The sequence below is a fragment of the Protomyctophum parallelum genome (genome assembly GCF_964188405.1).
Source record: "Protomyctophum parallelum genome assembly, chromosome: 4".
Lineage (NCBI taxonomy): Eukaryota > Metazoa > Chordata > Actinopteri > Myctophiformes > Myctophidae > Protomyctophum > Protomyctophum parallelum.
Window position 1 is genome coordinate 25,602,658 of NC_139700.1, and position 20,896 is coordinate 25,623,553.

At 43.2% G+C, this 20,896-nt stretch overlaps 2 protein-coding genes across 2 annotated transcripts; one reads left to right on the plus strand and one right to left on the minus strand.

The window, feature by feature from the left end:
* Positions 1–1,009: 1,009 nt before the first annotated feature.
* On the plus strand, positions 1,010–2,617 carry rag2 (recombination activating gene 2; the record flags this gene model as incomplete). The annotated part of the gene is made up of 1 exon (XM_083762740.1): positions 1,010–2,617. The coding sequence occupies one exon, from the start codon at positions 1,010–1,012 to the stop codon at positions 2,615–2,617; it is 1,608 nt and encodes a 535-aa protein (XP_083618866.1).
* Positions 2,618–5,657: 3,040 nt separating this feature from the next.
* On the minus strand, positions 5,658–19,039 carry rag1 (recombination activating 1; the record flags this gene model as incomplete). Its single annotated transcript, XM_083762741.1, has 4 exons — positions 5,658–7,402; positions 8,578–9,719; positions 10,222–10,560; positions 18,975–19,039. 4 exons carry the CDS (start codon positions 19,037–19,039, stop codon positions 5,658–5,660), a joined length of 3,291 nt encoding a protein of 1,096 aa, XP_083618867.1.
* Positions 19,040–20,896: the final 1,857 nt, after the last annotated feature.

Sequence of the window (20,896 nt, forward strand, 5' to 3'; positions counted from 1 at the left end):
ATAGTGGTAGAACTATCCGGGAGAGGCTAAAAAGAGGGGGGGGGGGGAGTTATACAGGTCTGTGACTTCGACACTTATGGGTCCATTTGGTTACATCTGTTATGTGGGTCATTAATGTTATAGTTTGAGAAGAGACTATCAATGGCATAAAATCATCCTGGGAACTGCATGGCGTCCATAAAGTTGATGAAAATTACAGAAACAGATAGTGTACATATAACTACCATATAACATTTTCAATTACGTGAACTAGTCAAGCAGACTATCTATATTAATAAGCACAGCATAAAGTTAGAGCAAATCTATTTATGGCCTAAAGGTATTCTGACTAACAAAGCAACTGCATAGAAAATTATGTAAAACGTTTTGCACACAACATGTTACCGAGTTTACATGTAGGCTAACTTAAATGCTCCAAGCTTACCCAGTGGTTTGCATAGAGCTACAGTATAGGTGGTTTCATTGCTCTGGCAGTTTGCCAATAGCGTCTTCCTCTTTTCTATAGCAACCGGTCCACTTTGAGGGTTTCTGATGGCTGCTGGGTAATGTTGTTTTCAGACCAACACCTGTCTTTACGGTTAAAATGATATGATGTGATGTTATTAAATGTATGCAACAACAGATTAGGCTACTTAAAAGACAGATCAGAAGAAAATGTACATAGTAATAATAATAATAATAATAATAATAATAATAATAAGTATGATTAGTATTAGTATCAGTATTATTATAACAATAGTTAAATTAATACAAATATAAAATAAATAATTACTTGAATTATATATTGTTTTAGATTGAGGCCAGGAAAGCATAATAGGCTACTACTGCATACATTTGAAATGTTCATATCCCATGTGAATGTTTAGCACACAATAATATAACTGATATGTCTCACTCAAAGGTGAGATTCAGGAAGAATCATGAAGTTCCTGAAATACATGTAAACAATCGACATCTGACTGACTCCATTGTGTTTGTGTGTTGTTTTCTCACAGGGACCTGTTACAGAATGTCCCTGCAGCCATTAACTCCAGTGAACTGTGCAGCCCTCCTACAGCCCGGCTGCTCCCTGCTGCACCTGGATGGGGAGGCACTTCTGTTTGGCCAGAAAGGTTGGCCCAAGCGCTCTTGTCCAACGGGAGTATTTGGAGTGCGGCTGAAGAACAGAGAGCTCAAGCTGCGGCCCATCTCCTTCTCTAACGACTCCTGTTACCTGCCTCCGTTGCGCTGCCCAGCTGTTGCCCGTCTTGATCCCCATGACGGCTACCCAGAGAGCTACCTAATCCATGGTGGCCGCACTCCAAATAACGAGATCTCCAACAGCCTCTACCAGATGACCCTGGATAGCCGTGGCTGTAATCGTAAAGTCACTCTGAGGTGTCAAGAGAAAGAGCTAGTAGGCGAGCTGCCAGGGGCACGATATGGCCACAGTATCAGTATGGTACATAGCCGGGGAAAGTCGGCCTGTGTGCTGTTTGGCGGCAGATCATACATGCCTGCAGGAGAGCGGACCACCGAAAACTGGAACAGCGTTATAGACTGCCCTCCTCAGGTGTTCCTTATTGACCTGGAATTTGGCATCTGCTCCGTCCACACATTATCGGAGCTCAGTGGCGGACAGTCCTTTCATCTGGGCCTCGCCAGAGAAGACTGCGTCTACTTCCTTGGCGGTCACTCGCTCTCCTCCGACTCCCGCCCCCCTCGCCTTTTCCGACTCCGCGTCGAGCTTCCGCAGGGAAATGCCCTGCTCTCCTGCGACGCCCTTGGTACGGGTTTGTCTGTCACGAGTGCTATTGTCACCCGTACGGGTCCCGCTCACAAATACATTATCTTGGGAGGATATCAGGCTGACTCTCAGAAGAGGCTGGAATGTAGCACTGTGATCCTGGATGAAAAAGGAATCCACATCGAGGCTTTAGAACCACCTCAGTGGACTGCCGATATCAATCAGAGCCGCACATGGTTCGGTGGCAGCCTGGGAGAGGGAAGTGCCCTGATAGGGGTTCCATCTGAGGGAAGGTCAGCCCAGCCAGATGCACATTATTTCTATCAGGTGTGCTTCCAGATGGAGGGGGACGACGAGGCAGGGGAGTGCACCCAGGGCTGCAGCCAAGAATCCACTGACTATGACGATTCCACTCCGCTTGAGGACTCAGAGGAGTTGTACTTTGGCCGCGAGCCTCATGAGCTGGAGGACAGCGGCAGCGACGGAGAAGAATACACGTACAACGAGGACGACGAAGAGGACGAGTCCAAAACAGGCTACTGGATGAAATGTTGCCTGGTCTGCCAGGTGGATGTCAACACATGGGAGCCGTACTACTCCACTGAGCTCCACCGTCCTGCCATGATCTTCTGTTCCAGGGGAGAAGGAGGCCACTGGGTCCATGCCCGGTGCATGGAGCTGTCTGAGGCCCTACTAGTGAGGCTCTCTCAAGGGAACAGCAAGTATTTCTGTATGGACCACGTAGGTCTGCCCCGCCAGGAAATGACCCCACCTCGGCGAGCGTTAGCCCTGAAGCGCACAGCCATGAAAATGCAGAATAAGAAGAAGACTCCTCCATCAGTGAGGATGACACCGGCTAAAAAGAGCTTCCTCAGAAGGTTGTTTAACTGATGAATGGGAAAACAATGTTGAACCGCTGTTTAACTTAACTGCTCAGCTTTAACTGACTCTCGAGAGGACACCTGTTGTGTTCATATTCTGTGAAATGTGAAAACAAACTATATTCTATAGGAAATTGTTTAAAAAAGTGTCTATTATAATATAAATATTCAAAACTGATATCTAGGCTTTGTTTGCTGTCAGGCCCTTTCAATAAATGTGTGTCGTTAATTTAGAACACTGTGCTATTATGATTTTAATAAACCCTGTGAAGAAGAGTCTAATCGGTTCTCTTCCATGATTTGGAGACATTGGCGCAACAGTCTCTACAGACAGTGAGCATATTACGTGGGCAGGTTCAGGTTGGACTGATTATATGTTCCTCATTTTGTATGATTTATTATTAGCCAGGTGCAACCGTCATAACTGCACCTGGCAGTTATGACGTAGCCTCGGTCCCAGCCTTACTCATCTGCGAAGAGAAAAGCCTGGTTACAATAGGCTTTAAGACAGCGAGTGCATAGGCGGACATGTTGGGACGGAACACCCGTCAGATGCATTTCCCCCGGATACAATATGTTTTTGACCAATCACAACAACTTTTTCATTCACGGAGAATGTAAACAGATTTGTAAAGCGTCAACGTCATTTCCTTGAGCGGTAGGTCTACTTCCGCCAAAATCCTGCTACTTCCGCCAAATTTCAGCTATGCACTGTACAGCGTATATTGTGACCAGCATGGTTATGACGTGCTTCATTCTTGTTTTTTATTATTTATTGGTGTGTTTTGTGATTTGGTATGTGATATGGACCTTGAATATGAAATAAATATTTGGGAAGAAATATCTTGTGTATATGAAACAATATTCAAACACTTTAGAAAGCATGTACATGAGAATGAGACAAATCCAGAATATACAGTTATTTTGTATTTATTAATTTTTTGACATAACAGATTGTGTCCATAAGAAAACTCCTAGACTTGCACACTAACTCTGTAACTCATCACCACAGATATCCAGTGTTAATGTATGCATTTGTAATGCGAGTGTGTTATGGTCTTGTTACAATTGTACTGTATACTCGTAGAGTAAAATGAACACTGAGGATGTTCTGCTTCAGTGCAAGAAACCTACACTTGAACATTTTACATTTAAACATTTGAACCTACTTAAATGTATTACCTTAATACACACAAAAGTTTTCTCCATCCACAAAATCCAATTTTCATCATATTCAAAATGGTGTTGTAAAAACAGAAAGAAATGATGAAGTGCACCGTGCAAAGTGAACCAGTGGAATTTCATGACTCATCCATCACCCATTAGTTTGGAAATGCAATTCATTATATGGGCAAACACAAATATGAGAGTGAGACACAGCACAACAATACACTATACTGTAAACAGTGTAAAGCATGACGTTATTGTAGGATTCTGACAACTGTCAAACGAAATGTGTATACTTCACACTGCTGTCATGTGGTAAAAGTTATGACAGCGAAAACAAACCAAGAACATTCAATCAAATAAGAAAATAAAAATTGCCTGTCACAATACAAAATAGTCAGGGGCTGAACGGGACAAAATAATCAATCAATCAAACAAATGTGTGAACTCAAACAATGCAGTTTACATCCACTTTCTCCTATTGTCGTCCATCATCCTCCCCTCGCTGTGAAAATCATTGGCAAAATATGACAAAGTCAAGCCCGAAAGGAAGTCCATGCGGTATTGGGCTTAGTTATGAACCATACCACATTTCTATGATATCAACAAAAAAGGTCAGTATATGTTTTATTTTGTGTGAAGACGAGGTAGAATAAGTATCACTTTCTCTGCCACTGTGCAAAAGCTCTATAGAGATAAAAACTGGTTCAAAGTGACCTGGCGTCTATTAAATCCCCTCAGGGATCCCACCACAAAGCACTAAAATAATCTTTTTCTGAGGGCGCTCATGAAAAAAAGAGCATTTGGGACCTGCTGATTCCATTTAGCTCCAGCCCAAAAGATAAATTAATACGGCGGTCATAAATTTGGTCTCTTTAACACAATTTCCCTACCATGACTTACAGTGCTTTCATCTGTTTCCATAAATATCCCTTCTGTATAAATGTATAAATGTGTCATAACCCCACAACACAATAAACTGCACTATATTTCACAGGAAGCTGTAGATAAAAAACGAAATCTCTCCTGCTAAAAGAAAGGAGAAAGACCTTTATGTTACCTCTGTGAACTGGCCTGCTTTTGAACTGTGATCATTACCTTGAAATTAAGTATGAACCAAATATAAATGCTGGAATAACATTATAGGATAATGTATGGCATTATATTATATTCCACAGCCTTCTTGAAATTAGGCAATTAAAGGGACATTTCACTTAAAAAAAAAAAAACTTTTGGTCATTTTATCGTCTACTCAGGCTTATGTGAACACCCCAGACAGTTTTTAAGTTGCTTGATTCAGTATTTAGATATTTGATATTCATTTTAGCTGCCCTGTCCCCTTCCTATACAAACCCATTGTCAAAATCCATTTTAACCATGATAGATTCATCGAAAACACCCAACCTTTTTTCTGTTGACTGATATTTTCCTACTATTGTAATACGTGAGGGGGCCGTGGTTTGTAATTTAGTGTTTTCAGTTATTTTTTATAATTATTTTGGAAAAGAAACTTTTTATGGGAAGATTGCGGGGCAGCTAAAATGAATATCAAATCTCTAAATACTGAATGGAGCAACTTAAAAACTGTCTGTGGTGTTCACAGTAGACGATAAAATTACCAAATGTTTTTTTGAAAGTGAAATATCCCTTTTAATGAGACATTTAAAGGAGAAAACATTTTTAAATTGTGTACATTTAATGAAGTGTAAAAGATTTCCTTCAGTTATACAGCAATAATGTCATAGATAATAAATTATATTGCTACAAATGTTGCAATAAAAATAAATCAAGTTAATTTCTCATAATGTTTAGGTAAAAAATACTACCGCTTCAGATAAAAATCCCGGTATTAAGATTATAAAATCAATCAAGCCTTAACATTGTCAAACATGAGTGTCAGGGGAGATATTTTCTTCTCGCACGATCTCCGCTGGGTCAATGGTAGCTTTCAGAGCTGTGGCAGAGTCTTTATGAGCCTCCATGAACTTCTGCAGGTACTTGGAGGTGTAGAGCCAGTGGTGTTTCAACACATCCTCCAGCTCGAAAGCCTTGGACTGACGCGCATTCATCTTACGGAAGCGCCTGAATAGTTTGTTTGCTGACTCGTTCCCCTCACTGGCCCATGCTCCAATAGAGCCATCTCTTTCTATGATTTCTGGTACGTGGGCCAAGGTCTTGTGCAGGTAATTGGTAATCTTTCCGTCATACCTGTATTTGAAGGTAGTGGAGAGGAGGTCTGCAAAGCGCTGGGAGTTGAAACTGTAGCGGCACAGTTGGTCAGGGCATTCTTTGGCTGGGTTGCTGGCACGCCACACAGGTTTCATCTGGATGTAAAGCCCCATTAGCTCCCTCAGAGCCTCCCGCCTTTCCTCTGAGGGTACCAGTTCACACACCACATCCACGGTCTCCTCGGACATCAGTCTCCGGGCGTAGTTCCCATTCATCCGCATCACGGGCTTGAGCTTGAGTTTTTTCCTCAGCTGCTTGTCGAGAGCCGCCCTCCAGAGGCGCCTTTCCTCACGGCTGGGGTTGGCTTTCTGGAACACCTCCCCGATCTCATCTTGGAAGATTTTGTAGAACTCAGTGGCGTTACCAATGTCACAGTGCAATGCATCCAGAGTGGGCTGGGTTTCCATAAAGGGCTTGGCGGAGACCCCCTTCACCCGATCTCGCAACGCCTCGACAGACTCCGCAAAGGGGTTGCTCCGCCATATCTCGTAGCGCTCCAGGTTCTCGCCGTGGCTGCGGGTGATGGAATGGAGCACCATGTTGCGAGAGGCCTCCGCCCGGGTGGAGTCACACAGAGTGCAGACATAGGTAGAGCCTGATGCCTCCAGGCCCTCCATCTCGCGCACCATCTTCTCATCATAGCCTGAGCCTCTGAAGTAGAAGCGGAACGAGCGGGGAAGGCCACCCATGGACAGGATGAGTCGGCTTTCTGTCATGGCCGTGCGCTCTGCGACCACGGGCCCCAAGACGGCAGTGAGCATCTCGTGGTCCGACTCATCCACAAACATCAGGCACATGGGCTTACAGGACAGTTCGGAGTTGGGCTTTGGCTCTGTGAAGATGGTCAACGCCTCCGTTTTCCCATCCGGCGTCACAGAGATGGACATAACGGTGAAAGAGAAACGGACCGCTTTCTCAGGGATCGCGGGCCCCCCGCCATGTTTCTCATTGACATCTCCCATGCCATCGCAGGACTCTTTGATCATTACTCTGAAGCATGAGGTGCAAGCACTGTCATCTAGCCCGCGTTCTCTCAGCCCCTCCATCACTTCGTCTTCCAGGTCCTTCAAGGCAGACACAAGGGCCACATCATAGCGAAACCTCCGGCTGATTGTGTCGGCTGGTGAGTCATCCACCGAGTCGGCCCAGCCAGAGAGCCCGTCGATGATGCCCACATGGCAAGAGGGGGACACGCTCTTGAGGGCTGGCTGCCATTCAAACGGGTGGTAGCCAGGGAGGAGATCCTTCTCTGCGGCACGGAGGGTGTGCAGGGGCTGGAAGATCTGGCGGCCGCTGGTGGCCTTCACAGTCCGGTACATCTTGTGGTACTGACTGCAGCTCAGAAAAGTATTGACCCGAATGGCAAGGCACACAGCTGGGTGCAGCCCAAAGCCTCTGCCTGTAAAAGAAAAAAACGTGAGGTAAAAGAAGAGAGAGATTAGGAACAAAGACAATAATCGAGGAGCAAAAAAGGAAGAGAGAAAGGAGACAAGCAGTGAAGCCGTTGTTCAAGCGTATTCTGCTGCTCTTATAAAAAAAATATAATTTTTTTCATTACGGTATTTTCATGCTCTGTATTTGCTGTCTATATAAGCAATTTGGCTAATGGCTAAATGTTATTTGAGGCAGAGAGAATCCTGAATCTAACAGCCAAATGAGGGACCAGACCATTTTTGTGTTTTTCGTGATAATAACAAAATATTTCGTAATATCTAAATGTTACAGGGAGATAGAGGGTGAGTCGTTGGAGCTGGCAAAAGTGATGTATTGGCTGCAAATGAAAACTGGCCCCTATTCTCCAGAGAGGAGAATGGAGCTGTCTGTGTAATTTGCACATACAAGAGCTTCTGATGTTGTTTTGATATTAACAGCCCCTTGACAGTTGTTATTGTGTATTAAAGGAAGAGTGAGAATGAGAGAGAACCGGGGAGGAGACTGGGTGTGTAACAAGACAGAAGCAGTTCAAAAGACAGGCAAATAATTACAAAAAAAAAAAAAAAAGCTTTTAAATTATTCTCGCAGGCAAGTTACTCCATTGTCGTGGAATGGTGAACTTTTCAACTCATTGTTATTTATGAGATTTGCATTCCTCTGTGGTACACAGAAATATTAATGAGCAAATGCTGCTGCATTTTCATTCTCTTTCAAAGCATTTTAGGGATGTCCAAAACAGTTTAGGAAATGGAAAAAATAGGCTATGTTATTATTGTATAGGGATAGGCTACAGAATACAATATTTTAAATTGGTTAAACATTTATCAAACCCACAGACTTAACCACTTAACTAACCGGGCATGTCATTACAGTTGAAAACAAAAACCTTTTTAGGTATTTTCAAAAATATCAGATCTACAAGCTGACAACGAATGTGCCACGTGACCCGTTGTGAGCTTATATGTTATTGCTGCTATTTTACGAGAGAGGCATACAACAAAGTATAACATAGTGATTAAGTGGATGAAAAGTGACCAATAGCATTCATTTAGGAAAGAAACAAAACGATGAAATATGGAGATACAAGGTTTACAGTACGAAACTTAGTATGGATAATAAGCCACATAATGCCTCTATTACCTTGCATCAGGGCCTCCAGCTCGTCTGCCTGCCTGTGCTCGTTTCCAGCCCTCAAAGCGAGCAGGAACAGTGTGAGACACACTGACCTCACATCACCTCCTTCCTCTTTTTCGGCAAACACCTTCACCTGGCTCTTCAGGTCTCTGAGTCGATGCTTCTGGGCGCGACGGGTCAGTGACAGCAAGTGCTGACGGGGTCGACCTCCCTTGTTGATCGGAAGGTGGTCGCCTGTGTGGCTCTCCTGGGACCCCCAACTCTCTTCCAGCTCCACATGTTGGTGGGCTAGACGGTGGGACCTGAAAGTGTCCTGCCTCACCAGCTCCCCGCAGCCGTCTCTCGGGCAGACGAGAGGGAGAGAGTGCAGCACCGCCAGGAAGGCCTTGGTGGGCGGTGTGAGGTCAGCAGGGGCACAGTGCCGGTAGCAGGACGGGCAGTGGGGTCCTAGCGCACGGGTATATTTCAGAATACAGCTGCGGCAGAAGAGATGTCTGCACGGGGACTGCACTGGGTCACAGAGCAGATGGTCACAAACCAGGCAGGTAAGGGAGCAGAGGAAGTCCACGGGGAGTCCCTCTGAGACCAGCCCGGTGCTGAGGTGGTCTTTCTGACAGTGAGTAATGCTTTTCACCCACTGTTCCTTCTGAATGTTGGGCTTCGCCCAGGAGTTGTCCACGGGACCTTGACCTGCATTTGGTCTCAGGGATCTCCTCTCACCAGGGACATGGTGATCAGAGAGGGATCTCCTCTCACCAGGGACATGGTGATCAGAGACAGAGAGGTCCCACTTGGCCCTCTTGGTCATGTGCTGGGCTCCGTGATGACGCTTCCTCCTCTTCCTCCCACTCCGCTGGAGTGAGCGCTTCCTGGGAAAGCAGAGGGAGCAGAGTGACGAGTGGGGTGTCCACTCAGGTACCCTTCCCCTGGAGAAGCTGCAGAAGCCTCCTCCCCGCATGGCGACCGTCCAACAGCGATGGCAGAAGGATGGGGGGTGGATGGCCTCCGTGTCCTCCTCCACGTCGACTTTGAAAACCTTGAGGATGACCTGTGGCCAGGTTGTGAACTTGCAGCTCATTTTACGCAGGGCAGACCTGCTTTCCTCATCCAAATAACCCTGCACCTCATGCTCTGTGCCTTTGGCTTTTCTTAGAGCAACGCCACAGAGCCGACAGAGACACCTTCAAACAGGACAATTATACAGCCAGTCAGTATAGTATAGTATAGTATAGTATAGTATAGTATAGTATAGTATAGTATAGTATAGTATAGTATAGTACAGTACAGTACATATAATATAGTTGTGTCAAAAAGTGATTAAATAAGTGTTGAAACTCAGATTTGATGTGGTTCAGTGATGCATAAAGAGTAAAGACATAAATGGCTTTTTGAACACATGGATTTAGCATTTGCTGAATAATTAGAGAAAGCTTGGGATATGTTATACATTATGTATATTTATGTTTTGGACTAATCATCACGAAAATAAAAATGTATTCATTCAAGTTCTATAAAGTATAGTATAGTATAGTATAGTATAGTATAGTATAGTATAGTATAGTATAGTATAGTATACGTATACGGTAGTATAGTATACGGTAGTATATTAGTGTAATGTACAACAGCTGAGTGTGTGCACTGTGCATTCACCTGAGGTGGTTCATATGAGTGTCCATCTCCTGTAGTTTCAGATCTACTCTCCGTCCTGGACCCTCCATGTACTCTTTACTTTTCCCCCCGAGGCACAGTTTCATCACACTCCCAGGAAGAGGCTCACTATCATCTGCAGGAGGAGAGCTACCAGAGGCTGCTTTCTCGGGCCCTGTCTCGCTGGGGAGAGGGGCCTTCTCCATGGACCTCACCCTGAACAGTTTAAACTTCCAGTGTGAGAACTTGGAATGATCGTGATGGAGTTCAGCTGGCATGGAAGATCTGGGGCCATCTGTCTCCAGGCCCTGCTCCGCCATGATGGGAGAAATGTTGTGGACCCTGGAGAGGATAGGATAGAATTTAATAGGAGATGAGAGGAGAGGAGAGGGCGTAGTGAGGCATATAACTAAAGTATTAAATAATGTCAGCTTCCTGTGAGAAGCCATTAAAACATAGAGGGAAGAGATTTAACTGTAAAAGATTTCTCAAGTGCCTTTTTAACATTTGAGCCCATGACAGCTTTACTTGATTGCTGTTGGATTTATACATCAAATCATGTAAAATCCCCCTGTACAGGCAGTCATGCCAATGAGTGCTGTATTATATCATAAATGCCATTTAGGTCTTCTGTAAAATGCATGAGACAAGCATTGGGGATCAATACAGCACCAAAATTTTCATTTCTCTTATCTCCATGCAATTCCATCACTCAGGGAGCCATTGTGACTTTCTTTTTACTTTGGCACATGTAGCGAGTTTGATTTGATTTGATTTTGAACTGTAAGACAGCCTTAACTGTAAGGCTGCCTCACACGTATAATGGCTATATTGTGGCTGAAAAATTGAAAGCCTCCGGCCTCCAATTCTCTCCAGCTTACAATTTACAATTACAATTTAGGCATTTCGCTCTTAGAAGCCCAAACCACACCAATGGGTTGCAACACCTTGCAACCAAACAGTTGCAACCATTTGTGCGGTTTGGGCCACTGCATTGAACCAGTTGAATCACTTGGGTGGACTTGGGTGGACTTGGGTCGACGTGCAACAGGACATATCACACCACTCATCCCACCCTTTGGTGTGGTTTGGGCTTTAAATGCATATTTCACTTAAAATAAACGTCATTTTATCGTCTACTCAGGCTAATGTGAACACGCCAGACAGTTTTAAAGTCACTCGATTCAGTATTTAGATATTTGATACACATTTTAGCTGCCCCGCCCCCTCCCTAATATAAACCCATTGTAACATGCTATCTAAGTTACATAAGTTGAGCCTTTACATACGCCTGTAAGGTCGTCAAGGCTAGGGCAAGTGCTACGGCAAGTGCTACGTATGGGCTAAGATAGAGTCTGAAGAGATGACTTTTCAGACTACGGCGGAAGAAGCCATAAGGGAAAAGAGTTTGGGACATGTGGAGTGTTGTCCCGGCACCAGCTTGACTGGCATTTAAAAACCCACGAAACGACGTGGAAACAACGTTATTGACTACACAGGAGAAAAGGTCAACAAGAACCCACCATCCATATACAAAAGTATATATATACAATTTGCGTTCTCACTTTTGTCTTCAATGTTTGTGTTTACACACTTTTGTCTTCAATGTTTGTGTTTACACAAACACTCAAAGCTGGGTATAGGATTGGCTAGTGCCCCTCAAAAATATATATTGCTATTCCCAAATGTCCCAAGCCAAACCATAATTTATCAATTCCAATTCAAAATTAGCATAGTCTGCAAGTTCAATCAAAGTTGAATCATGTAAATAAGCCTATAAACTCTTAATTCCATTGGTGAGCCTTACCATTGCATACCAATAGTGCACACATTTCAGCATGGTCCGTCTATCCATCTTTCTATCTGCCATTGTACGTTGTATCCCTGGGAGGCTGGAATCTGGCGGCCCCCTTCATCATGTGTGTGTGAGTGTGTTTGTCTGTTTGCCGTGTTGAACTGTCCTCTGAGACAAACTGTGTGCACGTGTGTGTGTCAGCTGGGCCCCTACCTTGTTTTTCAGCCTCAACTGGTGTTTGTATCCCCGGGGGGTTGGGGGTCTTCTCTGCATGGGAGCACAGGGGAAGCCCAGGAGCCGATGTGACACACAACCCTCTATGTGTTTGTATCTGTCTCCATGTGTCTCCCAGCTTGTAGCTGCTCCTGTATGAAGGATTCACTCTCCATGCAGCGGGATCCATTCATTGTGTCTGGTATTTATACCCAACAGTCAGTTGATGCCACCTGATCCATACAGCTGAGAAAGAGAGAGAGAGAGAGAGAGAGAGAGAGAGAGAGAGAGAGAGAGAGAGAGAGAGAGAGAGAGAGAGAGAGAGAGAGAGAGAGAGAACATGGTTAACCCCAAAAAACAACACAAGCACATGCACACACAACACACACATTCCAACAGTAGCCCCCAAACAAACAATTGTGCACGCCACCTCAGCTGGAGAGGCCACCATGTCATGATTATCCCCCATGTCTGAAGATTCACCTCAGGCAGGTGGCCTCGTGTTGCTCGTAACTCAAAACAGACACAACCTGCATGGGAAAATGTTACGAGTGCAGACAGAGTCACAATGGATTGCTCAAAACAATAACTCTGTCTGTCAATACCAAGAAACGATTCCATACTGTCATTGCTTCTACAGTGAGTTTGATTAGTTGAATTAATTTTTAACAAGTTTGCAATTATACTAAAAGGATAACACCAAAAGCCCTGAGGGCTTGTTTCCATTGTGATCCTGGCAGTATTCAATTCATCGAGATATAAAGACATACACGAGATCATCAATTCTAGGAGCAGTAAATGTATATTTACAGAGAAACAGTGAGGGGTTAATTTATTTTGGCAAGCTAGAAGACTTATAGGCCCATTTGTAAATTTTTGTAAGGTTTTCTTTTATGGCAGTTTTGAAGGAGGTAGGGACTGTACCACTTACACTTACACGTTTCACATTCACTTCAGCAGGCCCCAGTTCAACAATCGCTTTTTCACAATAAGAACAGCGATGCACCAAGCTGTATTCTACACTGACTGCGTGGATGATCTTGGAAGAGTCAAGCAAAGCTTTTTGTTTAGTTATTTTATTCGTTATGGTTCTCAAACCTTTTCAGCTTCAGCAATCCCCCCTTTCTGTGATTCTTTGAATCTAAGTACCCTCTTCACTTATACAACCATTGGTTGGAAAAAGTACTCAAATGTTTTACTTAAGTAATAGTTTCAATACTGTATTTGTACAAACACTATGTTACAAGTAAAAGTCTGGTATTAATCAAATGTTATTTTTGTAAAATCACCAAGATATTGGCATCAAAATATACTTAATCAGCAGGTTCAAAGTTTGTCAATGTTTTATCCTTAAACATAGCAGTAAAAATTTACATTATTTCATTTTCCACATTCTCTTTACTGCTTGTACTAACTCCACATATGCAATACCCCTATCGTTACACCCACATTTCAGAAACACCAGCTTGTACAGATCACAGCATGTTGCATCGTGGTGCATTATTGTGATTTTGTAGATTGGATATGTTTGACAGGCCAACACTGGGCAACACCCAAGTAAGGCTATACATTCATTCCTTCAAAATGCCTGTCCCTCCAATCTACATACTGTAAGCAGTAAGCGCACTAATTAGACAGCATGGTTTGATGTGATGTCTCAGTGGATCGGGAGAGCTATAATGCCCCAAATCACCCTAGTTTGTAATCATCCAGGGGATTAATCTCTTCTCGTCACCACAGGAGCCTGTTGCTGTTGTGCAGGACATGGCAGCCAAGTCATTAACCAATAACCACACAGTAAGCGGCAGCCAAAAAGCGCTTAGATCTTTCCACATCATGTGTCTGCCTAACAAAAAGGAAGCTAGAGTGTGGGCTGGCTTTATTGGCTTTTATATCTACTGTTGCTTATGTTATGGTCGAGGAGGGTGACCATAAAAACAGAAAATAGTTGGCCGTTTAATTAGCATGCACATTTCCCAATAGAATTATCACACAGTGACTGGTGCCCTAGTTACTTTGTAGCACTTAATTGTTTTCCTTTCCACTCTACTTATGTGAGCATTTAGCCTGTCATTTGTTAGGGTTCATGCCACTAACAGAGTAAGTGCACTTAACAGTATCTACTAAATGCCTAAATTCTCATTTTATTTATTCAGGTTTCCGTTTTCTTTTGTTTCTTCAAATTTAGAGTGTAGCCAATTATTTTACCCCCTTTTTCTCCCCAAACTAGTCACTATGCCAATTGATTCCTCCCCACACACATCTCTGTGTTATCACTACTGTCGTTCTACTGACTCACCTGCCAGTGAGGAGCCCCAGCCGGGAGGACATAGAGCCTTCGTCCTACTCCTACCACCCAACACTCCCCACTGAGAAGTGCTGCCCCAGCCCGTAGGCCGTAGGATTACATGCAATGACCAATATCACACGCCCCACCAGGCTTCCCTCCCCCAAACACGGGCCATTTGTGTGCGCTTTGTCAAGACACTTGACAAAGCCGGATGCAGCATGGTGGATTCGAACCCACAACCTCTGTGGTGGTGGGCAGTGCCAGTGAGTTTACCACCCGAGCGCTTAAACTCATTTTAAATAGAATGTTACCCACGGTAATTCTGGATGTTGGGCACATTTTCAAAAAAGTTCACACATTTCCAGATTGTTATGTTATCTAAAATAATTGAACCACTTAAATACTTGTAAACCAATGCTATTTGACCTGGGTCAGCTCTGTCCTTGTTTCGCCCTCTTTGCCTTCTACACCACCAGATCTCTTTTGATAGGTCTATGCTATTTTCTGAAAATGTTCCCCCCAGAAGAGATAATATCCAAAATATCAGATGCCGGCCAATCACTTTTGGCGTCTTCACTTTTCTGCCCTCACTTTTATATTCAATATGAATTTGCTCAGCCAATCAAATCATCGCTATGGGGTGATCAGCCAATCACAAGACAATGTTTGTGTTCACACAAACCCGGAAAGCTGGGCATAGGAGGGGCTAGCGCCCATCAAACAATATTGAACCAATGCAAAGTATTAATATGTGCATGGGGTGTTGCAATGTAAATTTCTCCACCGGGTGTACTGGACCAAGGTTCGGTTAGCCAGGATTTATAATAGTGTTGATCCAACGTGCGATAGATGCCACCAGGCTCCAGCTAATCTTCTTCATATGTTTTGGACCTGTCCAACCTTACAGTCTTTTTGGTCAGCTATATTTGATACTATTTCAGATGTGTTACAGTTTCCCATAGAGCCATCCCCTATTATTTCCCTATTTGGCGTCCTTCCTGATACTATCCCCCTGCCTAAATATCAATCTGACCTTGTCGCTTTTGTGACGCTTCTGGCAAGACGTCTTATTCTCATGTATTGGAAAAAAACATACCCCCCTTCACATTCCCGTTGGATATCTGACATACTGCATTTTTTAAAATTGGAAAAAATGAAATATACATTGCGTGGCTCAATCTCCAAATTCAGTAAAACATGGCAGCCTTTTCTGTCTCATGTTGACCGCCTTACACTTGTGCCCCCGATTGAACCTGATTAACTGTCGCCTGACTTGCCAACCTGTCTTGTCTGGATGATGTTTGTGACCGAGATCTGCTTTGTATATTGACTAAATTGGAGTGCCTTTTCTATCTCATGTTGACCGCCTTACACTTGTGCCCCCGATTGAACCTGAATAACTGTCGCCTGACAGCCCAACCTGTCTTGTCTGGATGATGTTTGTGACCATGATCTATGTATATTGACTATATTGGAGTTTTTATTTTATTTTTTATATATATTGTTTTTATTGTTTTGTTGTGCTTTGAATGTTCTTTGGTTGTCTTGATTTTCTTAATTTCCTGAACATTTTATATTTTTCATTTCCTGACAAATGAACATTTTGGAGTTTCTTCTAAATATTATATTAGTTTTTATTAGGTTTTTTATAGACATGACATACAAGACATACATAACAATGACACATACACCAGACTAGACAATGCATAAAACGAGTGGCGAGTGGAGTTTCTTCTTGGAGTGGTTTCTTCCCGACAGCAGAGATATGCAGTCAGGTATACATGCATGTAAGGAAGGCTTACATGGTGAACAAATACTATAACTATGTCAATGACTAAAAGTTACTATGTCTGGGTCCATCCACCTTGATCAGCCTCCAAGGGAGACTTGATGTATGCAGTGGTACATTACGCTCCATACATTATGTAGCCAAGAACAAGCAGATGATGAATTGGAGCAAGATGTTCCAAACCCTATTTATAGTTGATGTTTAGATTTATGGCGGCCAGGTAGCCACATGCCTCCACGTTAAGTGACACCCATAGCTCGATGGCAGACAGGGACAGAGCTGCAGATGTCTGTCTAACAAACAAGCGCTGACCCCCCGAGACCCTCATCGCTCTGTGTCTGCTAATTGACTTGTTATTGATCAACTCGATGACAGTTTGATTTATGGGGCGAAAGAGTGGCGGAGACAGCCACCTGGCATGGAGCTGAGTGTTATGAATGTGGGGAGCAGACCTGGGGGTGGAGGAGGAACCAGAGTTTACACTGCAAAATCACCAGTGTTCATTTTAACTGTGAGAGTGTTCAAATGGAACCAAGTGGACTCGTAGTGTAGGGTTTTAATGCACCACTGTATATGAGATACACGCCACTGGAAGAAAGTCTTGTTTTTTATTTGTTTACTGTTTACACCCATGTCACTTCAACGCCACTGTGTGTGTGTGTGTGTGTGTGTGTGTGTGTGTGTGTGTGTGTGTGTGTGTGTGTGTGTGTGTGTGTGTGTGTGTGTGTGTGTGTGTGTGTGTGTGTGTGTGTGTGTGTGTGTGTGTGTCACATGTGACGGTTCCCTATATTGTGTTATGTTACGTGTATACTATGTCTTGCTCTCCTAATCATTTGTATGTTCTCTGTCCAATAGGAGCAGAGCTACTAATTATGATCAGCTCGCACCTGGACCCGGGTGTCGACGCCTTATAAATGCCTGCTTCCCCAGTCTTTCCCCAGTTCTGTTCTTTTCATTTGCCTCCTGCACCTTTTCCACCATGCACACTTTTCAACATTTCTGTTAATACATGATATTTTGGTTAATCAATCAATTATATTTCTTTGGTAAACTGCGTCTCCCCTGTTTTTTGTTGTGTACCTTAAGGCACCCCCTAGGCCAGGTGCATAACACACAGGACCAGAGATATGTGAAACGTATGCAGGAGGACTCAGATATTCAGATCCTAGATCCTATCACACACCACCTACTCTCACCTTCACCCCCACGTGTGCATGCATGTCAAAAAGCGATACAGCAGAAACAAAGAAAGAAAGGAAGAAGAGATGGGCAATACACGCTAAGTAAAAGAGAGAGGGATAAGGTAGTGACCCGCTGAAAAGGAGTTGCACTGGATAACAGGCTTACCTCAGAGAGGGAACACCAACAGGCTTAAGGCAGAGTGAAGGTTGTGACAACTGACAACTAAGGAAAGGGGAGAAGAGTTCTGCCTTAAATGCAGAACTATGCAGTTCGAAGATCCAAAAACAACCACCATGTGAGAGATGAGAAGTGTGATAATGATCTTTTACACCAAACTTGTGTGATGTGACAATGAAGTAAAGTTGAAGTTGAATTAGAATTTCACCAGAGAAGCTTCATCTTCTATGCAGGGAATTAGTGAATTAGTCAATATGGGTATTCAGAATACAACATGTCATAATTATACGTTAAACATAGTGTCCTTAGTCCTATATATTTGGGGCATGTCAATATAGGCAAAACATTTAAAAGAATTACAAAACAATAAAAACATACAGCAACTAGCCGTTCTATATGCTCACAAACTCTGTGAGCTTGTAGAGCGGCTATTTCCAGTACAGAGATTATGTGGTTAATTATTTTTGGCTCATTTAACTCATTGAGCTCATCCTGGCGTGTTAAAGACAGAGATGCAGTTGGTCAAGATGCTCTCTATAGTGCCCACGGCCCCTACAAGGCACTATAGAGAGCATCCTGACCAACTGCATCTCTGTCTGGTCTCAAAGCTGAAATGCATCACACTGGAAAACTGTGCAGAGTGGTGAGGACAGCGGAGAAGATCATTGGGACATCACTGACTCACTGCCCTCCATCAAAGGCAATATCCCCTAACCTTTCTCATATGCTGCTGAGGACTCCTGTTGTGCAATATGTCTGTCTCATTAGGAACTGACTGGGATTTGATTGTATTTTATTACTGGTGATTTTTGTATTTAGTATTTTAGCATTCTTTAGAGTAGTTCTAGATTATAGTAAGTCAGTGGAATTCAATTACGCATCTATCTGCAATCTGCTGTATCTAACAACTTAAAAGGATCCCTGGCTAATAAGATTTATTAGCCACATTTAAAACACTTCAATATTTATTTATTTTAGAAATAGGTAATTTTTCACTCAATAAGAACAACTCCCGTCGCAAGTTGATGAGGTAATTTGTCCATGTGTGGTCCAGCCCTATGGAATACTGTTATGGAATGTTTGTGCTTGTTGTGCTTAGCATAATGCATTCCATAGGGCTAGACTACACATGGGCATATGACATCATCAACCTGTGACGTAAGTAGTCCCTATGGTGTGAAAGATTATCTATCTATTTATGAAATAAATACAATATTTAAGGTGTTTTTCTTTTTAGATTAATTATAATGTATTAATGTATCAAGGCATATTTGTCTTATTAGCCAGGGATCCTTTTATGTCTCACCCACCTAGCCCCATTCTTCAGTAAGGTGCCTCCCACTGTCCATCTCTTCCATCCTTCATCCTTAGACATGATTTGGTAAATTAATACTCAAGGAGGTGGACTGCAATGCAAAGCTATTTGTCAAACCAACCCGCCAAAAAGACAGAAAAAAATACATTTCCCCACCCATTCTATACTCATCCATCTCTCTTTCCGTGTCTCTCTCTCACACACATTTTATTTCCCTTGTCTCTCACACTCACCTCAGGTTTTGGTGATAATAATTTATGTGATTATTCCAATGAGGGTGATTCATTAAGAGCTGCACCTTCCTTTCCACCACAGGTGAGGGCACATAAAATCACACGGTGACAGCCAGGTGAGTGATGCTGTCTCCGGGCTTTGCGTGACCCTGTGTGACATGGCAGTGCTTGATGTTCGCCCCTCTTGACGGATGGAACCTTAACAGAGAGCCAAGGAGACCCGCACAGCATCCTGGCTTCCACAAACATCCTCCTCAAGCGACACCACAATATCGTCTATGTCCAGCTGTCCACATATTCGTTTTATTGGATGTGCGCAGGTCGTGAAATCGCATTAATTTGTCGCATGCTGTCCTGTGGCCTTTGCCCAAGGCACCGTCGAGTTATTGTGGTTTTCCGACCAGTTTAATTTATCTCCTGAGTGATGGTGAGTCAGACAATGTGGAAAACAACTTTAAGGCATACTAGGTAGTCCTTTTAAAGAAACTTTTCATGAGGAAAGTTTTAATTTCAGTAACACAGTATATTATGGCCATGTCTTATACATTATACAGATACTTTTAATGCATTATATTATGCTTACAATGCGGTAATGCTTATAATGCTGTGATCATACATATTCCTAAGATTTTCTAACAATAATCATGGCATATTGTGTACACTATTGCACAATCACATATGCTTTTGAAAGAATGCTAGTGTATAACACATCTTATAATAATTGTAAAACAATGTAATGTCAAATGCATTATAATCACTGTTATAAATGCATTAGAGTGGGATTATAAATCACTATACAGTAAGTGGTCATTGGGTGCTTTAAGGAAATCTTTAAGGAAAGGCCGCGGTGGCTCAGAGGTAGAGTGGCTGGATGGTAACCGCAAGGTTGCCAGCTCGAACCCGGGCTCCCCCAGAGTTAGTGTCGAAGTGTCCTTGAGCAAGACACTGAACCCCTAATTGCTCCTGATGTGCTGGTTGGTGCCTTGCATGGTTTCCGTCGCCATTGGTGTATGAATGTGTGTGTGAATGGGTGAATGTAAAGCGCATTTATTTTAGATGATCCTGTGAGTCTGCTATTTTTGCAATTTAAAACAATTTGAATGGGGGGGGGGGGGATCTATATTTCTACTTCTATTTCATCAAAAGACCTCAGACCTTTACATCTCCCGATGAGTAAATTTGCTCAGTCCACTTTTCAGACTTTTTTTGGCCAAATCAAAGAATGACCACTCCCCTTGAAATTGCATTTCCATTCATGCGAATGGAGTCTGGACCACCATGTTTATATACAGTAGCTCATTGTGTATATTGCGTATAGGTTTTTTCTTTTTGGGCTTGACCCCGTCTTATAGCTGCTTGCAGCTATATTTTTTTAAGTGTTGCACCTCGTTCCCCTAATAGTGCGACTATGGATTCATGATTGCGGTTTACATCTCACCTAGACATGAGTCATCCTGTGTCTGAAGCAGACTCGCCAGATGGATGTTGATCCACTCTCGTTAAACGGAATTAAATTGAACCCTAGCTAAGCCGGATTCAGGAGCACTAGGGTAGAGAGAGGAATTACGAACGGTGTGTCTTTTAATCAGAAAAAACAATGCTCTTTAATTATTTGTTAATTAAATGCCGATTTCCCTGAGCGAGCTGCGGTCCATGTGACGCCAGGGGAGCTGTGGCCAGGTAA